At 47.6% G+C, this 23,510-nt stretch overlaps 2 protein-coding genes and 1 long non-coding RNA gene across 4 annotated transcripts in view; 2 read left to right on the forward strand and 1 right to left on the reverse strand.

The window, feature by feature from the left end:
• LOC135806701 (uncharacterized) overlaps positions 1–42 on the forward strand; it is an 11,547-nt gene extending 11,505 nt beyond the window's left edge. The window contains exon 3 of the mRNA XM_065320930.1: positions 23–42. Coding sequence (XP_065177002.1) covers positions 23–42 — 20 coding nt within the window. The remainder of the gene's footprint in view (positions 1–22) is intronic.
• LOC135813761 (uncharacterized) overlaps positions 1–11,389 on the reverse strand; it is a 100,445-nt gene extending 89,056 nt beyond the window's left edge. For both annotated transcript variants that reach the window (XM_065326777.1, XM_065326770.1), the window contains exons 1-2: positions 10,736–11,389; positions 2,663–2,875 (exon numbers count right to left, since the gene is read on the reverse strand). In XM_065326777.1, coding sequence (XP_065182849.1) covers positions 2,663–2,875; positions 10,736–11,087 — 565 coding nt within the window. In that variant the 5' untranslated portion in view covers positions 11,088–11,389. The remainder of the gene's footprint in view (positions 1–2,662; positions 2,876–10,735) is intronic.
• A 3,380-nt stretch (positions 11,390–14,769) lies between these two features.
• Positions 14,770–21,818, forward strand: LOC135813865 (uncharacterized). Its single transcript, XR_010553134.1, has 3 exons — positions 14,770–15,355; positions 17,972–18,105; positions 20,093–21,818. It is a non-coding gene; the product is annotated as an uncharacterized LOC135813865 (long non-coding RNA).
• The last annotated feature ends 1,692 nt before the right edge of the window (positions 21,819–23,510 follow it).

Here is a 23,510-nt window from a genome sequence, read left to right on the forward strand (position 1 = left end):
CCTGTACTCTTCATTACCACAGATCTCTCATACACTATCTGAGAATTTGTCTCAGTTGTCTCATTGGCTTTTTGACTGGCTTCTTTCCTAGTATTTACTTTCTGCAGCCCAGTGTGCTGCTCGATCCTGCTGGCCTCTATTCTTTCTTTGCTTGCTGCTGCTGCATGCTCGACCCTCCTCTTCCCAGCCTGCTCTCTTTGGACTTCAGCTAGTGTAGGTTTGCCAGCTTGGCTAGTAGCTGGTGAGTGTTTTGTATCAGCTTGGCTAGTAGCTGGTGAGTGTTTTGTATCAGCTTGGCTAGTAGCTGGTGAGTGTTTTGTATCAGCTTGGCTAGTAGCTGGTGAGTGTTTTGTATCAGCTTGGCTAGTAGCTGGTGAGTGTTTTGTATCAGCTTGGCTAGTAGCTGGTGAGTGTTTTGTATCAGCTTGGCTAGTAGCTGGTGAGTGTTTTGTATCAGCTGAGATCCAGTACATGTACAGTGAAACCTGTCTAACCTGTCTACCGCTCAAGAGAACGTGGTCTCTGGAACCAGGTGGTCTCCGTATCCAATGTTTTTTGACTGGAAATAGCATGACGTGGACACGACGTACATTGTGTACAGACAGTACATGTATACAGCGTGGTAAATTTATGACTGCCCTGACACGACTCGGAATGGGCACGCAAGTTCTGACCTGCAAGCCTTCCTAGTTCCTTCGTCAGCTGGCCCAACTAGGTTGCACCCCACCATGGGTCTGCGCCAACCGCCAGTTTGCACCAGGTTCGGCAAGGGTTGCCTCGCGTTCCGGGGCGCCCAGCTGTGGAACACCTTACCCAGCGATATACGTGCCATCTCCACGCTCCGCCCGTTCCGCGCCAGCATAATCCCGCACACCCTTAGTACCTAGAGTACCAAACGTCCTGTTTCATGATCAGCTGGCTTAGTTTTTCTCCACCTCTATCCTTATCACATCCCTCCCCAATTTTATTACTGCTTTCTATCTGCATTCGCCACCGTTTCATTGGGCAGATCTGCCCGTTTGGTTTGCGAATTAAAATAAACACAACAACAACAACAACAATCCGCGATTCGTGTTCCGATTACTTTTCCAAACGAAAAATGCGAAAGTTTGCAATCCAGTTCGCGAACTGAAAAATGTTTGCGAACGCGAATTTCGTCTTGCTAATCCTCCGAAGTGATTTGTGTGGGTATTTCCAAAGAAAACACCTCTTCATATAGAAGCTAATGAACAGAATAAAATCTCAGAACCTGTAGCATTTTGTACTCAAAGTTGTATAGTCTTGGTCTGAGCAGGCTTGCTGAACAGCGTACAGTTCCTGTTCCCTATTACACATGATCCCGTAGTGATACATACACCAGTCTCCGTACCAGAGCAGTGTACTGTGAACACATACACCTTTTCTTTCTATTAATATATTTTCTTTATGTTTCTCACCCGTGGTTGGCTTCCACCCCCTCCTCTTTGATTGGAAACTACATGCTATGGGATGTGGAATAAATAAAATACCTGTATACCTGTATACACGTGTGCTTGTGAACTACTTGTGAATATTCGGGTGGAGTAACACAGTATCCCACCAATGCCGCCAAGCTGTATCTCTTCCCGGGATTGTATTACAGACCAAATCCGGCTTTTCCTAGGTTACTTGTAAAATGCCTTGGCCTGTTGGGAGTCCCCTAGTAAAACAATAAAACCTACCTACCTGCCTATCTACCTACATGTACCTACCCACCCACTCACCTACCTATCTGCCCACCCACCCACCTACCCACCTATCCACCCACCCGCCTACCTAACCACCCACCCGCCTACCTAACCACCCACCTATCTACCCATGCACCCACCCACCTATCTGCCCACCCACCCACCTATCCACCAACCCACCCACCCGCCTACCTAACCACCCACCTATCTACCCATCCACCCACCTGCCTATCTACCCATCCACCCACCCACCTATCTGCCCACCCACCCACCTACCCACCTATCCACCAACCCACCCACCCGCCTACCTAACCACCCACCTATCTACCCACCCACCTAACTACCTACCCACCCATGCATCTACCTACTATCTGTCCACTGCGCACTGGTCATTGATAGACACATACTGAAGGTATTGGTAAACTGACTTTGCCTTCCAAGGTTCACAACAACAAAATTAGCCGATAAGCTAAGGCCGCGTTCGAATTGTCTTCATCAACTGTTCAAACAAATTTTATATATGTAGGGTTGTGTTTGACGTAAATGTTGTCCTTGTGACCTCTATGAGGTCTCCTTTGGCGTTGCGCTGTGCTCGGGGTTCACCACTGCGTGGGGACCGCGCCTGGGTTGTGCTACTGTGTGCATGCACTGTATTACTATTTCTATTGTACACCTTCTCTGGCTTCTTCCTGAACTCTTCCTCGTTGTAACAAGAAGAAACTGTTGCTCTCTGTTGTGGAGTACGTGTATGAGAGGGAGAGAATCGGAGAAGCCCATCGTCAGGTCGTGCACTCGACGACAATTGGCGGCCAACGTGGGGCTCGAACCCACGACCCTGAGGCCAAGTTAAGAGTCGCATACTCTACCAACTCGTGCACCCGACGACATAAAAAAAAGAAATAAAATCAATGTGTTGTGTGGGCAGCAGCAAAATAATCAGAGAATTAAGGCCTCACCTCCATCACAAGACCGGTCCATGTCTTGTTCACTCTGTTGAATATTGCCATTGTTGCCGGGTGTAACCTGAACAGGTGCTGTGTGTGATGCTGATGCTGATGCTAGATATAGATTAGGAGAGACAGTGGCAGTTGAAGTGATCAAGCCCTGCGTTTGCTGATGGCTGCCATCGGGGACTGTAGAGGTAAATGAAGCAGGAGCATATGGCGGCTCTAAAAATCAACAGACAATACACATACAACGTAACACTTAATGTGGGGTTAATGCAGTTAACCCTTGTTAGCGCTTATCACATGCACAGACTTTCACTGCCTCCTTTCCTCATGTTCCTTATACTTAGCCATGTCCTTCTGTCTTTGGGCATGTACACATGTCATGTACGTCGCATGCTCTGGTCGTGCACGTCTACGCATGCTGCACTGATTGGGGCACCCAACATGCCACCTGATGCGCCTGTCTGCATTCCTCGTGCCGCACGCGAGTATAAGGTATACAGGGCCGTGTGTTTGTCCTGGCTCTGGGTCGCGCTTACCCTGCTCAGTGCAGCATGATGCAGGTATGAGGTACACTGGGCCGTGTGTTTGTCCTGGCTCTGGGTCGCGCTTACCCTGCTCAGTGCAGCATGATGCAGGTATGAGGTATATAGGGCCGTGTGTTTGTCCTGGCTCTGGGTCGCGCTTACCCTGCTCAGTGCAGCATTATGCAGGTATGAGGTACACAGGGCCGTGTGTTTGTCCTGGCTCTGGGTCGCGCTTACCCTGCTCAGTGCAGCATGATGCAGGTATGAGGTACACAGGGCCGTGTGTTTGTCCTGGTTCTGGGTCGCGCTTACCCTGCTCAGTGCAGCATGATGCAGGTATGAGGTACGCAGGACTGTGCACCTGTCCCAGCCAGGCTCTGGGCCGCACTTACCCTGCTCAGTGCAGCATGATGCAGGTATGAGGTACGCAGGACTGTGCACCTGTCCCAGCCAGGCTCTGGGCCGCACTTACCCTGCTCAGTGCAGCATGATGCAGGTATGAGGTACGCAGGACTGTGCACCTGTCCCAGCCAGGCTCTGGGCCGCACTTACCCTGCTCAGTGCAGCATGATGCAGGTATGAGGTACGCAGGACTGTGCACCTGTCCCAGCCAGGCTCTGGGCCGCACTTACCCTGCTCAGTGCAGCATGATGCAGGTATGAGGTACGCAGGACTGTGCACCTGTCCCAGCCAGGCTCTGGGCCGCACTTACCCTGCTCAGTGCAGCATGATGCAGGTATGAGGTACGCAGGACTGTGCACCTGTCCCAGCCAGGCTCTGGGCCGCACTTACCCTGCTCAGTGCAGCATGATGCAGGTATGAGGTACGCAGGACTGTGCACCTGTCCCAGCCAGGCTCTGGGTCGCACTTACCCTGCTCAGTGCAGCATGATGCAGGTATGAGGTACGCAGGACTGTGCACCTGTCCCAGCCAGGCTCTGGGTCGCACTTACCGCTCAACGATCGAACATACTAGTACACTGTGCATCACACCAGTTTGGAGAGCTCAAACTGTTCAGTTGTTGTTTTCTGGCTCTTCCTGCTCAACAGAAGTGGTTGGCTTCTGAATTATTTTCGGGAATCCTTTTGGTAATTTCTCCATATATTGCAAGCCTGAGTTGCAGCAGTAGCTTCGTGTCGTGCCGTTCCGCGGTGGTGTCAGTCGTTTAGCGCTTCAAGTGCCATTCCGTTTTCCGGTTCTCACCGCCGTCTCTGTGCTGCGAGAGCGCCACTGGCAAAACAAAATGTCATGACCCGTCACATGCAGCCAGCCGGCTTCTGCCTCCCCATCATCAGGCAACTCTACACAACAGGGGAGCCTGTACTTTCCTGCCCCAAAACGTCAAGCCTCCCGGTCGTGGACTGCAACGATTGGATCTGTGCCGGTTCTCATGGCAGTTGAGCCTGGCATTTCAACGGATCGCTTACAAACTCGGGACCCGTTGCAAGCTCTGGTACAAGCCGAGGTACAGTCTGCCATCATCACTGCTGTGTCGGAGGTTATTGCACCATTCCTCGGCACCGGATGCCCTCTAAAACCAACTGCTCCCGATGCCGTCGCTGCATTGCATGCAGGCTCGCCACACGCAGTACCAACGGTGTCCCTCCCGGTGCTAAAGGCTGGCAGAAGCAAGATTTCGCGAGGTGATTTGTCGACCTTGCTATTTCATTGCCAGAGGTGCTCGGAACGCAAATCCTACCAGCTGATGGTAGCCGACAAAGGGGGCCCTGATAGCACTCGCCCGTTTAGCCTGAGCGAGACTTACGGAGAATCGCAGCCACATGAACACCACATTCACGATTTAGCCACATGGATGGAGGCCTTTAACATTTGTGTCCGTGTTGTCGCGGAGCTCGATTCACACCGAGTGAAGGAACTGCTAGCATACCAAGGCACCATAACAATGACGCACACACATAAGCAACGGCCACCTTACCGGTACTGTAGCAGTACATTCTAGTTCCCGTACGGGAACTCCCTCACCGTGTGTGTAATAGCAGTCTCATCCGACCAGTTCAATGCGACACGCTCCATTCCTGATCTCACTGTGTGTGCAGTAGCAGTCTCATCGGACCAGTTCAATGCGACACACTCCATTCCTGATCTTAACCACTTCTACTGAGTCCATTCAGAAAAAGATCATATCCTAGCTTTTGGCCATAACTTGGTCAAATTTTGAGTTTTTCACAAGTATTTTTTCAGCAATCCCCATTATGTTTCCGAAGTCCATTTCTCTGAAAAGCAAGCGATAACAAGAATAGTATTTCGGCTAGGTCCTGTCTTGTACGCACTGAATTGGGAAAGGCCATGAAAATCCATTCCGTTACACTCCACTTGCATCATTGCATTGTCCGGTTCGAACTCTAGCTGAGGTACCTTTTTCGTATCCTTTTTTCTAACCTCAAATTCCGCGGCACTGTGTACGATAAAACCACGAAAATCGCCAAATACGGGCACTAGCCGGAGCCAGTGCTCATTTTTTTATGAATGGACTGTAGTACCTTGAAGATTTCCTCTGTGTGTCCAACCATGAAGCTATTGCCCACCGTCAGTTGGCTATTCTGCTCCGGGCGTTTACCTACCTCGGCATACCCCTCGCTCCTCAGAAGGTTCATGGACACGCACACACTCTGGATTTTCTAGAAGTTACCCTGGACTGCGCTCGCAGGGAAGCCTGCTTCCGGATGATAATATCACAGACCTCAGGCTTCGGCTGATGAATGCCCTCCAACACAGCCAGATCACTCAGCACGAGCTCGAGTCCCTTCTGGGCAAGCTAGTGTTTGCTAAAGGGCCGGGTAGATACTACAACTTGTAGACTAATTGCAGTGTTTTATTAGGCGCGTTTGTTGTATACATGTATATAGAATGCTGAGATCATTAACAGAGGAGTATGAGGAAGAGCAAAATAACAGGGGTGACAGTGTTGAAGCTCTGAGTAGACGGCAGGAGTGCCTACATAGAGAGTAAAATATGGGAGAAGTGATATCCCGCCGCCTCGAGAGTCGCCGTGCTCGCGAAAGTCTACGTCGACAGCAAGAAGCAGCAGAGCAAATATTCCGTCTGGAGACTCGCCGACTTTGTGACAAGATGCGTCAACAGCAAGAGACCGCTGAACAGGTATCCAGTCGGCAGGAGAAAAGACATGGTCTTTAACATGCTCTAACTTGTTCCGTGTGCCGTCCGTAGGCAGTATTATTTGAACATCCATTCAAACGTCAAATGGAAATGCGGTGCATGGCAAGATGGTCAGCTGATCTAAATCGTTGCCTGCAATAACGCGCGTGTCTGCTTGTTCTACGGTATCCGTGCAATTCCATTCGGTATCTGTATCGTCCAAAAGTATGTGACAGTGGACTGGAAATTTCGGACAGGGGACAAGTGACCACTGCTAGCGAGGTTTGTGACCAATGACGTGGCCAGGGTTGCCAGCGATTATTACAGTGAGAGAAAGCAGAAATGATAGTCCAGGAGCAGAAGCCTCTTGAGGAACGTGCCAGCGATGAAAAAAAGGCATGAAATGGCGGCCACAGTCACACACGTAACAAGTAGAGGTTTGCTGCAAAGAATCTACAACTGCTGCGTTTGTCAAACGAATGCTCAACGCCGAATCCAACCTACCATGCATACACTGTAGAGCCATGAAGACCTTGATTGGTGGGACACACGGATCAATGAACACCACTGGAACTGTATTCTGGATAGTATGACTCACTGACCTTCTGTGAGGACAATGCAGAGCATGATTTTTATGATCAATCAAAAACTGCTGATTGCTGTTACGCGTACAATACTATGTGCACAGGATCACAGGAATGTACTGCCGCAGCAAAGGTGTTGATCAAGGGAACGGCCGATATCTCCAACCGGACATGGCCGCCGTACAAAGAGTTTATCACCGCTTACAGTCAGTTTCAAAAAGATTAGCAATCCTGGCGATCGCCCGGGGAGTTTGCCGTCTTACCGTATGCGCTCGAGAGCTGGCTAGAAAAACTCACTGTGAACTCGAAGAAATAATCCGCGCGAAAGCATGAAAAATGACAACTCACTCACGTCGGTACATGTATGTTCTTCCTCGTATCGATATGGAGTCAGAGAGGATTATGTCGAAAGTGTGGTAAATGTTGACGAGCGGGATGGGTCCCAATTCGTTTCGTGCCCAATTTCTTTGAGCTGCGATGCAATTTACTCTCACGATGTGACGAAAACGACATCGACACAGACTCATTCCCAAGGCCATGACCTGGCAAAGCTATCCGTGTGACTTCAACGACATTTTGAGAAAAGCAGACGCCTGTGAAAGCTGATAGAAGACGGCGTTGACTCCTAAATTCAAATAAATTGGCGATCTTAAAATACTAAAATAATTCTCAAAGAGAAATCGATCGATGTGCCGTTGTATTCAACAACACGTAGCTACAGCGCAATGACTTCCGTGTTCACTCACACCGTTTCAGTGTTGTGGGTGTGTTCACATGGCGTGAACCAGTCAAGTGTCAGTAAAAAAGTTCGGCAGGAAACGCGAGCTCCAACAACAAGTCGTCGTTTGGCGCAGCCACCTTCTTTGGCTTGTACTTTTTGTACCAGCGTGATCACCAAAACAATGAAAAAAAGTGTGACTTGAAGATAGTTTAGGATTTGAACTCACAACTTCATGGTCAGCAAACAGCATTCATAACCACAAGGCCTAAAAGGAAAGGATAAATCGTGGGTTTGACATCCAGGGCAAATTGTAAACCATGGGAAAAGGCCGGAAACCTGGCCGAAATTCTAACTCCTTAACGGCTGGTCCAATTGTTCCGAAACCTTCACAGAACAATTTGCCGTGTCCTAACAAGCCATTCTATGTACTTTGTTGTCCAAATTTCCCTTATCTTCATACTTTTTAAGACCAAAACCTGATTGCTAATCTTTTTGAAATGGACTATAGTATCCAGAACCGTTCCAGCAACTTTCCCACAATGGTACGGATAGCAGAAGCAAAGACGGAGAAGGATAGATAACATTGACAGCAGAGGTATGTTGTTGTTGTTGTTCTTAAAAGCAAGTATACAGGAGGACCCTCCCCCCCCCCCCCATCCAGGGAGGCTGGAACTGGGTACTGCCTATAACTGGGAATTTCCCGAAACGTATTTCTCTCCCCCCCCCCCCCCCGATCGCAGCGAGATAGACGAGAAATAATTTCTCGCGAAACATTTTCAATTGCAAATATGGCATCTGGTGCGTTCCTTATCGTCGTTTCTTTTCCTGACTTCTTCAGTCAGGTTTGAGTCTCAGCAGTGTCCCTGCCCTCCCACCCTTCATCTCTGTGCATCTTATTAATATTATTTCTATTTTATCACTTTTGCTGTGATGCGCTTGCCATGACTACATGATGCCTAATCGCCATTGGGGATATACACCCGGTTTTTTCCCGGCTGGCTCGGTGCAGGAAAATTAATCTGACGGTCGCAAGTGGTTCTGCATCATGGCCTAAGTATCATGGCCTATTTCTGCTATCCGCTGGCACACCTATTCCATCTGAGACACTCTGTTCTCAGTCCTTGCTTCCATACCTCACTCGTTGTCCGGTTCACATCTAGCTGCATACGCACAGATACTACAGCATTCCCTCACTAGTGGGACCATTGTTATTAGGCTAGGACCTGTTTTGGACTTCCCACTCTAAAAAAAAGAATACAAACAAACAAACAAGCTGCGGCCAACCACCCTTCACTTTGTGTGTTGTCGCTATTGCTGTCTATGTCTCTCTGTGAGCCAGTATATGTGGAGCGAGAATTGGAATAGTTTTGTTTTTTCACGTCTGAGCGTAGCGAAATATTTTTTCTTTCTTTCGTGCTGTGGTGGCCCCCACTGGCAATGTTGACGTGTTCAGTAGTGGTGTACAAGTATGAGTGAGTGTGAAGATGTGAGCGCAACGAGTGGAGTGCAGGGTGGACAGAGAACGGGGAATTTCCTGAAACTTGGAATAGTTTTTTTCACGTCTGAGCGTAGCGAAGAGTGCAAAACGTATTAATATCTGTGACTCGAGTGGAGTTAAACGGGATGCACAGAACCATTTTTGCGTTGTGATGCGCGATGCTATGGCCGCGAAACCGGGAAATCCCCAAATCGTAGCCATCTCGCAGCCCACACAACCGCCGCAACTGGGCCATCGCAGAAGTTGAGCTCGGCTCAACTTTCGCGATGCGACAAGCGATTTGGTGTACGATTTTGACCTTTTCTACAACAAAGTTGTACAAAGGTTCAAGAGTTGTCTGTAAATTTGTACAGGTTGTACCAAGCGACGCAAATACCATGGTGACGTACCCACCTGCATTGAACTTCGCACCAAATCCGCAAGGTGGAGTCGCATCGCTGACTTCTTCTGTGAATGGTATTTCGCGAGTTCGCATCGCACTAGGTTTTGTTTGTAGCCAAAGTTGTCATAGCTCTCGACAGGTGTATATCATTCATTTTCAATGGGACATCAAGCCGCTTTCCGTATTTGCCAGTACACTGTATTTACCACACGTGACCAAAACGGAGACTTTTTGAGACCCTCCTCCAAACATAACGCTATACTGGTTACTGTTCATGTAGATGTTCCCTGTACCAGGAGGTGGTATTCATGATTATGCCTTACACGTCTCAAGGCTGTTGTCATAGGAACAGCCAACTGAGAGGCAGCACGTGCAACTGCATTGTGTGATAACTGATGTGACCCACGTTGCTCTAGGCTGGTGTTCAAGGTGATTGATGCAGCAGCTACTGGCTACATGCATATACACATTTAGGGATCAGAGCGACGTGAACAGAAGCTAAGAACTCGCCACAGACTTTGCCCAGCACCCTTTCTGCCCCACAACGCAATGGGGCGTGAAGCTAAGACGGCTCTACACCCGCATACGGTACACCATGCTGTTGAATGTGTTCACCAACTGTTATACATGTACATGACCTCACGCCTTTATTGTTAGCTAAGTGCCTGTGTACACTCTCATTAACCGGATCACGTTGATGCAGAGATCTTTTTGAAGGGACAAGCAAACCCTCACTGCCGTCTGCACATACTGATTATGGATATGATTTTGTGTTGGCTGCTGTGTGTAAAGGGTTTGCTGGTAGACACACCCGTGTGCAGATGCAGTGAAGATCAGGTTGTAATACGTTGCTTGACAGTGTACAGAACATAGGATATTGTCATGCACTAGATCTACTCAATTTGTCTGAAACAGCGAGTGCGTTTGATTATGCCCTCGAATCTCAACTAGCGCTATTCACATCACCCCATGTGAATAGGGTGAATGGATTCGGAGTCGATTCCAGATTTTCAATCGATTCGGAATCCATTCACCCTATTCACATGGGGTGATGTGAATAGCTCGAATCGATTCGCGGGCATAATCGAACGGGTTCATGAACGGATTCATGAATCGATTCGCGGGCATAATCGAACGGATTCATGAACGGAACGGATTCATGAATCGATTCGCGGGCATAATCGAACGCACTCACAGTGAGTCGCTGTGTTTGCAAAACAGTATGGATCATCTTCTATGTAAACACTTACCGGAGGACGAGCCACGTGTTGACTCACAGTCTGCCGACATTGGCTTCGCCGGATAGTCAGTATCCCCACTGGCAGTTGCACCGCGGCGCTTCGCCATGGTACTGGCGACATGTTCCGCTACATGAGGCTGGCTGCGTTGAATCAGATTCAGGAGCGTCTCCACCTGTTCGTCCGTTTTCTTCAGCATCAGCCTCACCACATACTCTGCCAGCTTGAACTTGTCCTCCTTGGCAGGTGCGCCAATATATTCCTCTTCGTCCAGAACATCACTCTCCAGTAGATCTTCCAAGATTGTGGACGCATCCAAATTTGCAAATAAGTACTTGATGTTGTATTTCACACTGTCCGGCATTGTGCCATGCAGAGGCGGAGCACAAAGCCTGCCCACAGGGCCACAGCTTGAACCAATCACTCTTGTCTTCCTCTTCCAGAACTGCTTGCCACGACCTCGAAGCTTACGAAATAATGTCCCAACTATTAGTTGATCACCTGGCCACCAGAGATTCCCGGAACCCAGACCGTCCACATCGATCGAATGCGGAATGGCTCGCTACGCAGACCGAAAATGTCTGAGCAAGAGCAACCCGTATATCACCATGATCAGCACTGCACTGCACTGCAAACTCTTGCGATCGACGTGTAGCATAAAAGTTAGTTTCGTGGCGGCAGATCATGATGTAGTCTTGTAGATCTACATGAAGATGGCTTTGAAACGTTTGATACCGGCTAGCTCAGTCAGTGCGGTCCGCATGGTCTTTGCGGATGGATCTGTCATCGGCATCTGTGCGAGTGCCGGTAGATCTACACCGAGTAGACACGGACGTAGTGAATTTTTAGTGCAGTGGACCTACTACAGTCTACTACTGTCGTGGACATGGAAATCCGGTCGTTTGAACGGGGCCCGCGCCCTCACAGCGTACAGAACGCTGCGTGCAGGGCACATGTAACGATCCGATGCGACTAGCGCGCTGCAGCGCATTATACAGTTACTAATGCATGTGTGTACCGCTTATCCACGGCTGCATGGCCAGCACCCTGGGACCGCTAGACGTGCAACCGGATTTCCATGTCCACAACAGGACTACTACTAAGTACTAGTACTAGTACTAACGTTAGTACTGTAGGGAGTTCAGGCAAAAAAATCAAATTCAGAATTCCCAGGAAAATTCTGTTGGAAATCGAATAAGCACGTCTTTCAAGAGCACACAGAAAATTTCATGTGAAAATCTCAAAGCAAACCTGAGATACAGTCATTTCAATTGTGGTGCCAATCATCATAGAATTGTGTTGAATTGTATGTAAACGTGTATAGCACGCATGGCACAAACTGACAAACGGACCCAGGGGAAGTTGACCAGGGGACATAGTGACAAAAACAAAAAGTTCGCTGAAAAGAGCCCAAATGACAGGCCTATATGATAAGCAATAATGTACAAACATTTCTATGTACAACAACTACCTGACGGCACGTCGCCGTGTATTGTTTCCATGGCAACCCCTAGCAACATTGCAGAAACGCAACGAAACATATCAATGATGACAATATGGAGTGAAAACGTTGCACAAGCGTGGTAAAACAAAAATTAGTAGTAGTAGTCCTGTATGTAGTGTAGTGACTGCAGGGTCGGGTCTGTGGTCGAGCGCAGCTTGGTTTGCCTGCGCTGCGTCACCAGGTCACCATGCATGGACCGCAGCGCTAGCGCAAGCTTGACAGTTGACTTCGTATCTACGTCCCTGGCCTGGACTGCACTGCCACTGGTGCTGCGCTGATCGATTCTGTACTACCGCCGAGCCGCTTCGTGCCATTGCCATTGCATACTGCCCTTTACGGCTTTAGACTAGTGTTGGACTGGTGAGGAAGAGAGGGGATACTCAATAGGGCTTGAAAGTGCTACGTCACTCCATAGCAATGGCATAGCAACAATTTGAAAAATTCGAAAACTGGATCCACCTGGATCCAGTTTTTGTATGGATCCAAGCACATTTCAAGCGGTCTCACTCACAGCAAGGTGATGTTGCCAGTGAAACTGACTGATTTGGCTAGTGGGGGCGGGGTGACAACTGGTGGCGAAGTAAAAGTTGCACCTGCATACGACATGAGTGGGTTGCTATGCACCCACGTACTGAGGCAATAGCAAAGTCACACCTTAGTGGATCCAAAATAGAAATCTGATGTCAATTTACTACTCCCAGGCCGTTTTTGACGTCATCACTTTCAAGCCCTATAGGACTCGCATTAGGACTCGCATTAGGACTCGCATTAGGACTCGCATTAGGACTCGCATTAGGACTCGCATTAGGACTCGCATTAGGACTCGCATTAGGACTCGCATTAGGACTCGCATTAGGACTCGCATTAGGACTCGCATTAGGACTCGCATTAGGACTCGCATTAGGACTCGCATTAGGACTCGCATTAGGACTCGCATTAGGACTCGCATTAGGACTCGCATTAGGACTCGCATTAGGACTCGCATTAGGACTCGCATTAGGACTCGCATTAGGACTCGCATTAGGACTCGCATTAGGACTCGCATTAGGACTCGCATTAGGACTCGCATTAGGACTCGCATTAGGACTCGCATTAGGACTCGCATTAGGACTCGCATTAGGACTCGCATTAGGACTCGCATTAGGACTCGCATTAGGACTCGCATTAGGACTCGCATTAGGACTCGCATTAGGACTCGCATTAGGACTCGCATTAGGACTCGCATTAGGACTCGCATTAGGACTCGCATTAGGACTCGCATTAGGACTCGCATTAGGACTCGCATTAGGACTCGCATTAGGACTCGCATTAGGACTCGCATTAGGACTCGCATTAGGACTCGCATTAGGACTCGCATTAGGACTCGCATTAGGAGTTGAACAAACGAACTACATGTACTAGTAGTAGTAACCGTTACTTTTAATCTTTGCACCTGTTCATTTTCCTGGTGCAGTGGTGGACTGGGCCATGGGAGTCGTGTCGGTGAAAATCCTGTACTGGACTGAACCGTAACCAACCACCTGACATGCAGTGGGCAGGGAATGCAATGGCAGATACAGTCGTCCCTCTATAATCCGGCACCTTTTGCAACGGCGTTTTCTGCTGGATAAACAAGGGTGCTGGATTATCAAATCCTGCCCTCCGATCCAACCCGGCCCACATGTTATCATACATGTACATGTTTGTGTCGTACGTCAAAATGTAGGGATTTTCTGTGTCAAACCAAGTACATGTGGAATGCATGTCTATAACATACACTTGGGAATATCTTATGCACTAGCATAGGATATTCCCAAGTGTATGTTACATGTGTTGTGTATGTTACAATGGTCCCGGACAGTCTGCAATGTACAACTGCTGGATTAGAAAATCGAATTATGTACAGTATGCATGTGGGCGCAGTCAAACTTTCGGTTCTCGGCCAAATCTTGACCAAATTAAACAAGGGTCTAGATGGTAGAGAAAACTCTCAGTCTCAGCTATCGCCTTGAACTGGTCCGAAGTCTCTGTGATGAAGTATTAGTTTGAGTGAGCGGCGAGCGATCAAACATTTCGATTTTCTGCGCTGCGTGCTGCGAGTCACCAGTGCGTGAAAAAAGGGATTTTCCCAGCTTCATAACAGGCGGCACGTGCCAGGACCGGCGCGGCGCGAAGTCACGGCAAGGTAAGCTTCTACTCGAAAAAATTTGAACAGTTCCGAGCTAGATTCAGTGAAATGGCTACAGGAGACCGATTTCGTCTCAGATCTGGAGCTGGACTCGCGTTTGGGGCGCGTTGTGGCGGACAATGAACAGTGCTCTTGGCGAGTTTGGGCTCATTGTATTTCTCTCATCAAGAGCTTTCCAACGAGCCCAAGATCTTCAAAATCGGTGAAGTAGAACCAAAGTTATGTTGGAAATGGAGTGCGCATTTTCTTGACTGCCACAAATAATTCTGCGGAAGCAAAAAGTTACGGACTCCAAAGGCCAAGGTTTTTTTAAAAGCGTAGAAAATGAACTGAAAAATCCGTTTTCCCAGAAAGTGTGCTGGTTTGCAAGGGTGCTGCATAAACAAGTGCCGGATTAGAGAGGGACTGTATCTTTTCAAACGAATCCTGATGACAATGAGTGATATTTGTGGATACTCGACAACATTCCAGTGCAGTAATACTCAGCAGAGATCTGTATGCAGGACGGCGCACTGCGGCACTGGTTGCTTAGCTTAGTCAGCGGCTGGAACTGGAGACCGTCGATGAGTGAAAGTGCAGACCGTGGCGTCCGCGATCCAAACTCTGGGAGAGTTTACTAGTAGTCTTCAGAGGTGCATTCCCAGCGTGCTGTGAGCTGCATCAGGGTGGATGGCGCGCACATGGACTCACTGCTGCACACTACCCGTGACAGGGACAACGAACACGATCGACTCTGATGTAGACTACTATTCCGACTCCGGTAGGTCAACCGTCTCCAGGCGTACTAAGATCATGAAGGCCAGAGAATCACCAAAACCTTTCAAGCAAACGGTCAGCAAATGAATGAAGTGCAATGATGGGATGGAAGCAAGGACGTGAAGACCAGACTTTGCTGGACAGCTAGAAGACGTGTTATGACCAATGCCGTAATACAGCCGAGTAGTACACTGTCAGTGGCCAGGTGAGATCGGTAGAACAGTTCAGATGAAGACCTTTTAAATTTTGACGTTAGAAGTCTACAAATAACTACGACTTCTTGGGTGGATCCAGTGGGACTAAAGTGGGACTAAAGCCTTTTCTACTTCCCTCTAGACTTTTAAAAAGGGGAAGTATACCCTAAAATCAAATTTTCACCAGTTGTAGTCTTCGGGGTGCTGAGTCGAATGGTCTTGGTCCGAGGAAGCTGAGACGCTCCCTTCCTACTTGAATCCCAATCGAACTCGCGCACTTCCACCGAAAATGGGTGACTGCGCCCTACTAGATGGGGATTTGTATGCAAAATGTCACTAAAAGCGCCATTTCGTTCTTATAAAAGCATGGATGACCGCGATTGGCCCATATGTTGTAGTCTTTTGGACGCTGAGTCGATTGGTTTTGGTCCGAAAAGGCTGCGATGCAGCGTTCCTCCTTTATTCCCAATCGAACATGGTTGAAGAAGCGGTCACATGCTCCTGCGTACGCCAGTCACCTGGTCACCGTGCCTGCAGGGTACAACTTACTAGCCTGTTTGACCTTTTTTGGGTGCAGTCCTGTCACTCGAGTTGAACCTTGGTGTGAAAGTTGTCGCCTGCTGGCGTAGTGACCAGGTGATTTGGGCACCCAGGAGCACGTGACCGCTTGTTCAACCATGTTCGATTGGGAATAAAGGAGGAACGCTGCATCGCAGCCTTTTCGGACCAAAACCAGTCGACTCAGCGTCCAAAAGACTACAACATATGGGCCAATCGCGGTCATCCGTGGTTTTATAAGAACGACATAGCACTTTTAGTGACATTTTGCATACAAATCCCCATCTAGTAGGGCGCAGTCACCCAGTTTCGGTGGAAGTGCGCGGGTTAGATTGGGAAAAAAGAAGGAAGGGAGCGTCGCAGCTTCCTCGGACCAAGACCATTCGACTCAGCACCCCGAAGACTACAACTGGTGAAAATTTGATTTCGGGGTATACTTCCCCTTTAAAAGTAAATGGAAGTCGAATACAATGTATTTTGTGGTCAGGCCCCTTACGTCACAAACACCAAAGTAGATTCAATATATTACCAGGAGTACTGTAACATAGCTGCAAGAGTGTACAGCTGTCTGTACTACCTCTACCCAGTGATGCGACGGCAGCACTTCGCATCACGTGACATGCTCCAAAAGGTTACACTGGGAAGCAGTGCAAAGTCACCACAAGAGAGTTGAACCTAAAGCAGGGCTGAGTAACGCCCTGGATCTATAATGCCCTGAGTGCAAATACTTCGAAATAATGTGTACGGGTTTATCACGTGATGAAAGTTGCAGACCCCATAGACTAGAGTATCCCACTCTTGGGTGGGGGGGGGGGGGGGGGGGGGTTAAGAACTCTTGCCACTACTCATAAACATGCTACGGTGCTGCTCAATGAAATCCAGTCGCGGCACTAAGGTTCGCGCCGGCCATTCCGAAGCCCCAGACCTGCGAACACTGGGCTGCAAAATGGTGCCAGACACAAACTCGAGTGACGCGACTGGATTTCCCTGAGCAGCATTGTACGATGTGTTTGGTGTAGATCTTACTGCGATATACACAGCGTAATGGTATTCTAACTGACCAGATTGTACTGTAGTGTAGAGGTTTAAAACGATTACACCATCAGTTGAGATGTTGCCTTGGCGAATTCGCGGAACGGCTATTCACTAGTAACTCATGCTGTAAAGTGTATACATAGTGCCCATCTGCCGTTTCCCTGCCTAACAGTGTATACATAGCGCCCATCTGCCGTTTCCCTGCCTAACAGTGTATACATAGTACCCATCTGCCGTTTCCCTGCCTAACAGTGTATACATAGTGGCCGTAAGCAGTTCTGCTGAGTCACCACCATGACATCATTCACATAACCTCTATTGACTATAGTGGTATTGTCCCTGGCCAGACTATCCTCAGTGTACTATAGTGAATCAAGTTACCCGTGGCACCGGTTTTGAATGGCATTCTCAAACAGATGTTTGCAATAATGTAACATGGGTTATGTTTGCGGTGAGAAATGATTTGCATTTTGTGGAATCGAATCCAGTTCAGGCCACACTGCGATTGTGATTGTATTTTGAATGCAGTTCAAACTAGCACTGTTTGAGTGAAGCTTGAGTAGGTCAAAGTTCACAATTGGCACCCCTCTTCACAGCATCTATACATGAAAAGGGTAGGACTTGTTGCTTATGCCATATTATATAATATCTTTTTTTTATTCTTTTAGTTTATATATTATATAAACTAAAAGAATAAAAAAAAGATATTTGTGTGTAAAAAAAAGAGTAGAAAACACATGAGCAGGGTAATGCAGCAACCATCCACGTCTGTAACAAGATGATAAAGAGTCATAACGTGCGATAATAGGGCACAAAACTGACAGGCTACTGAGACATTCAGCGACCTGAGACCGAGCTCTAACACATCTCCAGTGCACAAACCAACAGCCTTCCAACTTGGAAGGTTCATGGTTACGTAGGACAGAAGAGGGGAAGGTTTGTGTTTGTGTGTGTGTGTTATCACTTTCAACTGCCCGCTAATGATAATATTATGATACTCTTCTAAACACTTCACATTCTTCTGTGCTGGCTAGGTCTCACACCGAGGAGCAGTACAAGCAAGCATGGACTGATTGTCAGTGTTCAAGTACAGGGAATCACCATGCAACACAGAACATGCAGTTTGTCCACCAACAAGTGCAATGTCAACTGATAGCCGAGTAGCAAGGTAAGACCAAGTTCAGCTGCAACTGAATCAGATAATTACATGTACACTCATTTGATGTATATTCACGATGTGTACAATCATGTTGTCCCCCAGGCCCCAGTACTTTCTGTCCTGTTCATTATACAGTCAGACCTCGTTTATCCGCTCCTCTTTTATCCCGATCCATCGCCATCCAGAAGAAAATCGCTGGTTACCGATGTGCAGTACATGTTACGCATACAACATAACCGGACCTCGCGATCCGCATACCGGTGCATGGTTTTGTGTACAAACTGGTTGAAATGTGCAGAAAAACTTCGCTAGTTGTACTGCACAGGACGCGTCTACATGTATGTACGATGCCACTCCTTTTGATATGCCACATGCATATACAGAATGTGTGTTCAGTTATCCGGTTCCCTCGCCTATCCGGATATTTTTTGTGGAAACGGATGTGTGCGGTTAAGCGAGGTCTGACTGTACTGCAATAGTTTGCCATACAATGTACGTCATGTGATAGTACGTTGCTATGCCAATACCCCACTTATTAGGAAACCAGGCCACCTGCCTCGTAGTACTGCTCTTTTCTCTCCCAAAATCAATACATGTACTGTATAGCAGTACCATACATGTACTGTATAGCAGGACAATTTCGGACGGAATTTATTTTCGTACGATTTCGTACACGGCTTCTTTTGTACTAAAATTAATTCCGTGCTAAAATTTGTTCATTTGAAATTATGTACTTCAAAGTACACTAGACATGATGTACATGATGACCTGGCTCCCGTTCAGGACTAGTGCGTGCGTAGTGTGTGTGGCGCAGTGCAGTGCAGTACAGCTAGCTACATTTTGTTGTAGTCATAGCACACATGCCATGTGCCTTGGCACGCGCGTACTGCATGCGAACACGTGCATTTAGCATGCACTGTACAAGTACGAAAATAAAATCCGTACGAAGGGTCGAAATTCGGCTTTGTCCAAAAATTTTCCCGCCTGAAAATTCCTGCTATCCAGCACTGGCAAGCCAGATACGTAAGAAAGAAAAAATCATCAGTCACACCACCGGGACTCAAATCAGAGACCTTGCTATTCGCAAACAATGCTCTAACCAACTGAGCTACATCATGACTCAAGAAACAAGAGAGTGCAACTCCCGGATGGGTTGGCGAAACTTTTCGTTGACGTAATCTTTTCTACGGCGCACGCGCTGCGAGTCTTTTGGGAAATTTTGCCTCGTGCGCTTGGCCGGGCTCAAGGGCGACAAGGCCGGTGCCCAGCACGTGCCCTCACACTGCTCTGCGACAAAATGCGCGTGCTCTGTTCGACACGCGTCATGTTTTCTGATAAAGGTGACATCCACAAAAAATCCGCCATGGGCCGGGGTGTCTGCAGGTTGTGCAGAAGAAATGCGGAATTGCACGCTCTTGTGTATCTACTTTTGCTCTGTTCTACGGTGAGCAGGTGGTCTAGTTTCCTAATGCTTTGAAATCCTACGTGAAGTCCAACAATTTAATTTGAAATTTTAATTTGCGTTTGCTCACAGGGGACATAGTTTGATGCGCTCCCATTGATATCGAGCAAATGGCTGAGGGCCCTCTTGAGTGGCGTGAGATGCCAGTACGCTTGTTGATTGATCTATCCTTCTTCCCCTGTGAGCAAACGCAAAATTAAAATTTCAAATTAAATATTTGGACTTCACGTAGAATTTCAAAGCAGTAGGAATCTAGACCACCTGTCTCGCACTGTTCTGATACTAGAGATAGATGGAGTCATACTGTAGCTCAGTTGGTTAGAGCATTGCTCGCGAATAGCAAGGTCCCTGGTTTGAGTCCCGGTGGTATGACTGATGATTTTTCTTTCTTTCGTATCTGGCTTGCAAGTGTTGAGTTTCAAACAGAAAAGACTTTGAACTTCTCCGTTATTACGTCCAAATTTGAAATACCCCACTTATTAGGGATGATCTTAGAGTCGTGTTTTCCTGCTGGTGTTTTTCTGCCTTGCCCAGACGGATATGTGGACGTCAGTGCAGAACGCCTTTGTGATGGGCAATGTAGCCTTGCAATTGCAGCTGGTGGTGCTGGTGGTTGGAGGCAGGGTAGTCCCAGCAGAGTAGATCATGCGAAGATCGAGTCTTGCTCATCCTCCGGGTGGATACCTGGCAGTGCAAGAAAGCTCCTTGGCACATCACACAATGTGGGTCACAAGAATGACGCTCAGCAGAAATAAATCCATATGCTGCCACTTTCTCTTGCTGGTTGTGCTGCTGCAAGTATCAACCGGTTGTGAACTGTTTTTCCTCTCGCCCTCTCCTCATCAAATAATTGTTTTATTGTGAACTAGCCTCTAGCGTGGCAGGTTAGCATCCCTCTGCTCTTGTGGCTCACAACCAGCATCACCCACTCCCGACTTTCTGTCTGTCTTTTCCTCACACTGTGTCTGTCCGTCTGTCTGTCTGTCCGTCTGTCCGTCCGTCTGCCTCTCTCTCTCTCTCTCTCTCTCTCTCTCTCTCCCTCTCCCTCTCTGTCTCTCTCTTTCCCTCTCTCTCTCTGCTGGTCTGTGTGTGTGTGTCTCTCTCTTCTCTCTCTCTCTCTCTTTCTCTCTCTCTCTCTCTCTCTCTCTCTCTCTCTCTCTCTCTCTCTCTCTCTCTCTTTCTCTCTATCCCTCTATCTTTCCCTCCCTCTCTCGCTCTATCTATCCCTCCCTTTCTCGATCTTTCTCTCTATCCCTCCGTCCCTCTCTCGAAATCCTAGAATAAGTCTCCCAGTATGATAGTAGGGAGGTTTAGTCCCACGTAATCCGTGGGTACTTTACGTGTGTGTACCACGTGATACTCAGTGACCCGCGTACAGACGTTTTCTGATTCACGACATATCGTGTATGGAGGCTCACCCACGTTCCGCCAGAACGTGGGTGAAAATCAGAATGGAGCGCATTGTGCGAGCTGTGAGGGTGCTCAGCTGAAGAAGTTTCCGAAGCACGAAATCAAAATATTGGATGAGCTTCTTAGGCCGGGGTAGCTTCGTCTTTGACCAGGTTTTGGCCTTTAGCTTCTTGCTTTTGTTTGTTCCGTGTGACTAAACACAACATTGCAACGTGGGTGCCCTTCATCCACTTTACGTGGATCACCCACGTACGCGTTTCCGTTACGTGGGAACTAAACCTCCCTAGTGTCCTGTAGCTATGCGGTCTGTCTGATGTTTCTGTAGGAGTTGCATTTTGGTATAAAGTATATTTTTCACAGTAAAAGAGTATTTATTTGTAGAGCTTGTGTGGATACAGATCCCTAGGTTCAAACCCCAAGATGGGCAGTTAGTTACATTTTTCTCTCCTTGCGTATTTGTATCTGCATGTTATTACCCTTGCCGTGAGTCGCTCGTGAGTCGTGTATGGCTAAACCCGTATTTCCCCACTTTACCCGTATGACTGTCTGTTGTGAACTGTGATTGGTTGCTAGTATAATGTTCCAGAATGTTCCAGAGCTGTGAACTGTGATTGGTTAATCATGCTAATGTTTCTAGAATTTCGTCGGCGACTGGTTTTCGTAGATTGCTGATTGGTTAATGACCTAAAACATGGCTGCCGGTTGCCGGACTTTTGTTCCCTTGCTTTCTTTTTTCTTGTTGCCTTTCTATCTCTTTGCATTCCAAGTGTGTATAATATTTCTTTCCTGATAACTTCTATATCTCTGTTCAAATTGTCTGTTGGTTGGCGGAGTTGGCAGAAACGTTTGAGATGAACTTATCGTGTGGTGGATAGGGAGTGTGAGCACAAAGCCAAGTTGCATGCTTCACCCATCAAGTTTTCGCAGGCATTAATCTGCGCAGGGTCCACTCCTATATCCTCTGCTCATTTTAAATACAAGTTGCGAATATTTCCGATTTCATGAAGGCAACTTAGGCCGACGGTTATGCAGGGCTTGAGGTGAGAGCTACCATCTTTTTAACTGCATGATGTACGTTTCCAAGGTTACTATAACAAAGTGCTGTCAAACACCGGGCCTCCTTATGTACATGCATCGTTACGAGATCAGCTAGAAAATGTTGTTGCCAGGCAACGGCCAAAGTGTTGGATCGAGTATGACACTACTCATGCAATGCAATGCTTATGTCAGTGGTGAGTGTCGCATTACCACCGTTGTGCTGTGGGTATCATAATACCATGGTGCTGTTGAGTATCGCATCCCCCCCTTTGCTGTGGTGTATCACATTGCCAATCACTGATATCAGACCTGCTCTACCGATATATTGTGCTTGCCACTTGATGGAACAAATCAATTCAAAACATGTGCCCTACGGCTGCGGTAGGATATTAGGAATGTACTTGTAACAGATGATGTGGCTGGTGTGTGCTAAAAATCAAGAAGCCATGCTAGCAAGGGATACACTAGACTGTGCGGTAGGGGTCAAAGGGGTGTACCGGGTACCCGGGTACCCGCCCGTTAATCTCAGGTACCGTTAGTAAAAGGGTACCCGTTTGGATTTTGATGATCCAGTCAGTACGGAACAACACTGCTGGGATTGCGCATTCCAGGTGGGGTTCAATTATTTACAACTCCACGCTCGGTGTCCGCATTGTTGTTGCATTTTCGCAGCAAGTAGATCTACCTCTGAAACTATCAGACACATATTAATTTGCGAATCACAATGTGATATCAAAATGCAACCTGAGAACAGATAAATTAAAATCTTGATTTCTGTGAAAATTGGGCAAAAAAATAAACATGACCCTACTGTGCGGTCACATTGTTCATGGCAACCGTAGGCCGTGAAGCAGTTAGGTCAACTGTGTACCAATTTAGAAGATTCAATTCTGATTGCTGAAGGAAAGTGTCTTTAGTTCATTCACAATTATGTGCCATAAACAATAGGTTTTGACTTGGCTTGCGGCAACTGGTCATGAGTTAGCATTTCTACCTTGTCACACAAATGGTAGCGGACTACTAGCGGTGCCGCTGTGACTTTTGATGAAAACCTTTAAAATGTGTGTCAGTGATTCAAGGGTAATAGCATGAACTAGTATGTACAGGGTATGGCTGACACTGCTATGGCAATATACATTCCAGTGTAAACATTTGTAGAGTATAGTTTTCCAGGTTTAACTGACATAGCGGTAACTATTCTGTACAGTGACTAGTGTAAAAACAGTAGGTGAGAGTAGACATGAACACATTCAGTAAAACTGATACTGTAGTAGACTGGACTAGACAGTACATGTAGTTCAGTTGATCATTATATCTACATAGTAACACAACAGTGTGTGTCATAGACAATCTGTATACATCATGTCTATACAAGTGATGCCACAGTGCTGTGATCAATGACAGGTAGTGTGCTGTTGGAGTATCTCTTACTGCAGTAGCTGCTTGAAATGATCCCTGTCCAGTGCTGGTCACTTTCACCAATCTCAACTGCTAAACACTATCC

Source organism: Sycon ciliatum, chromosome 1, assembly GCF_964019385.1.
Source record: "Sycon ciliatum chromosome 1, ocSycCili1.1, whole genome shotgun sequence".
NCBI classification, from domain to species: domain Eukaryota; kingdom Metazoa; phylum Porifera; class Calcarea; order Leucosolenida; family Sycettidae; genus Sycon; species Sycon ciliatum.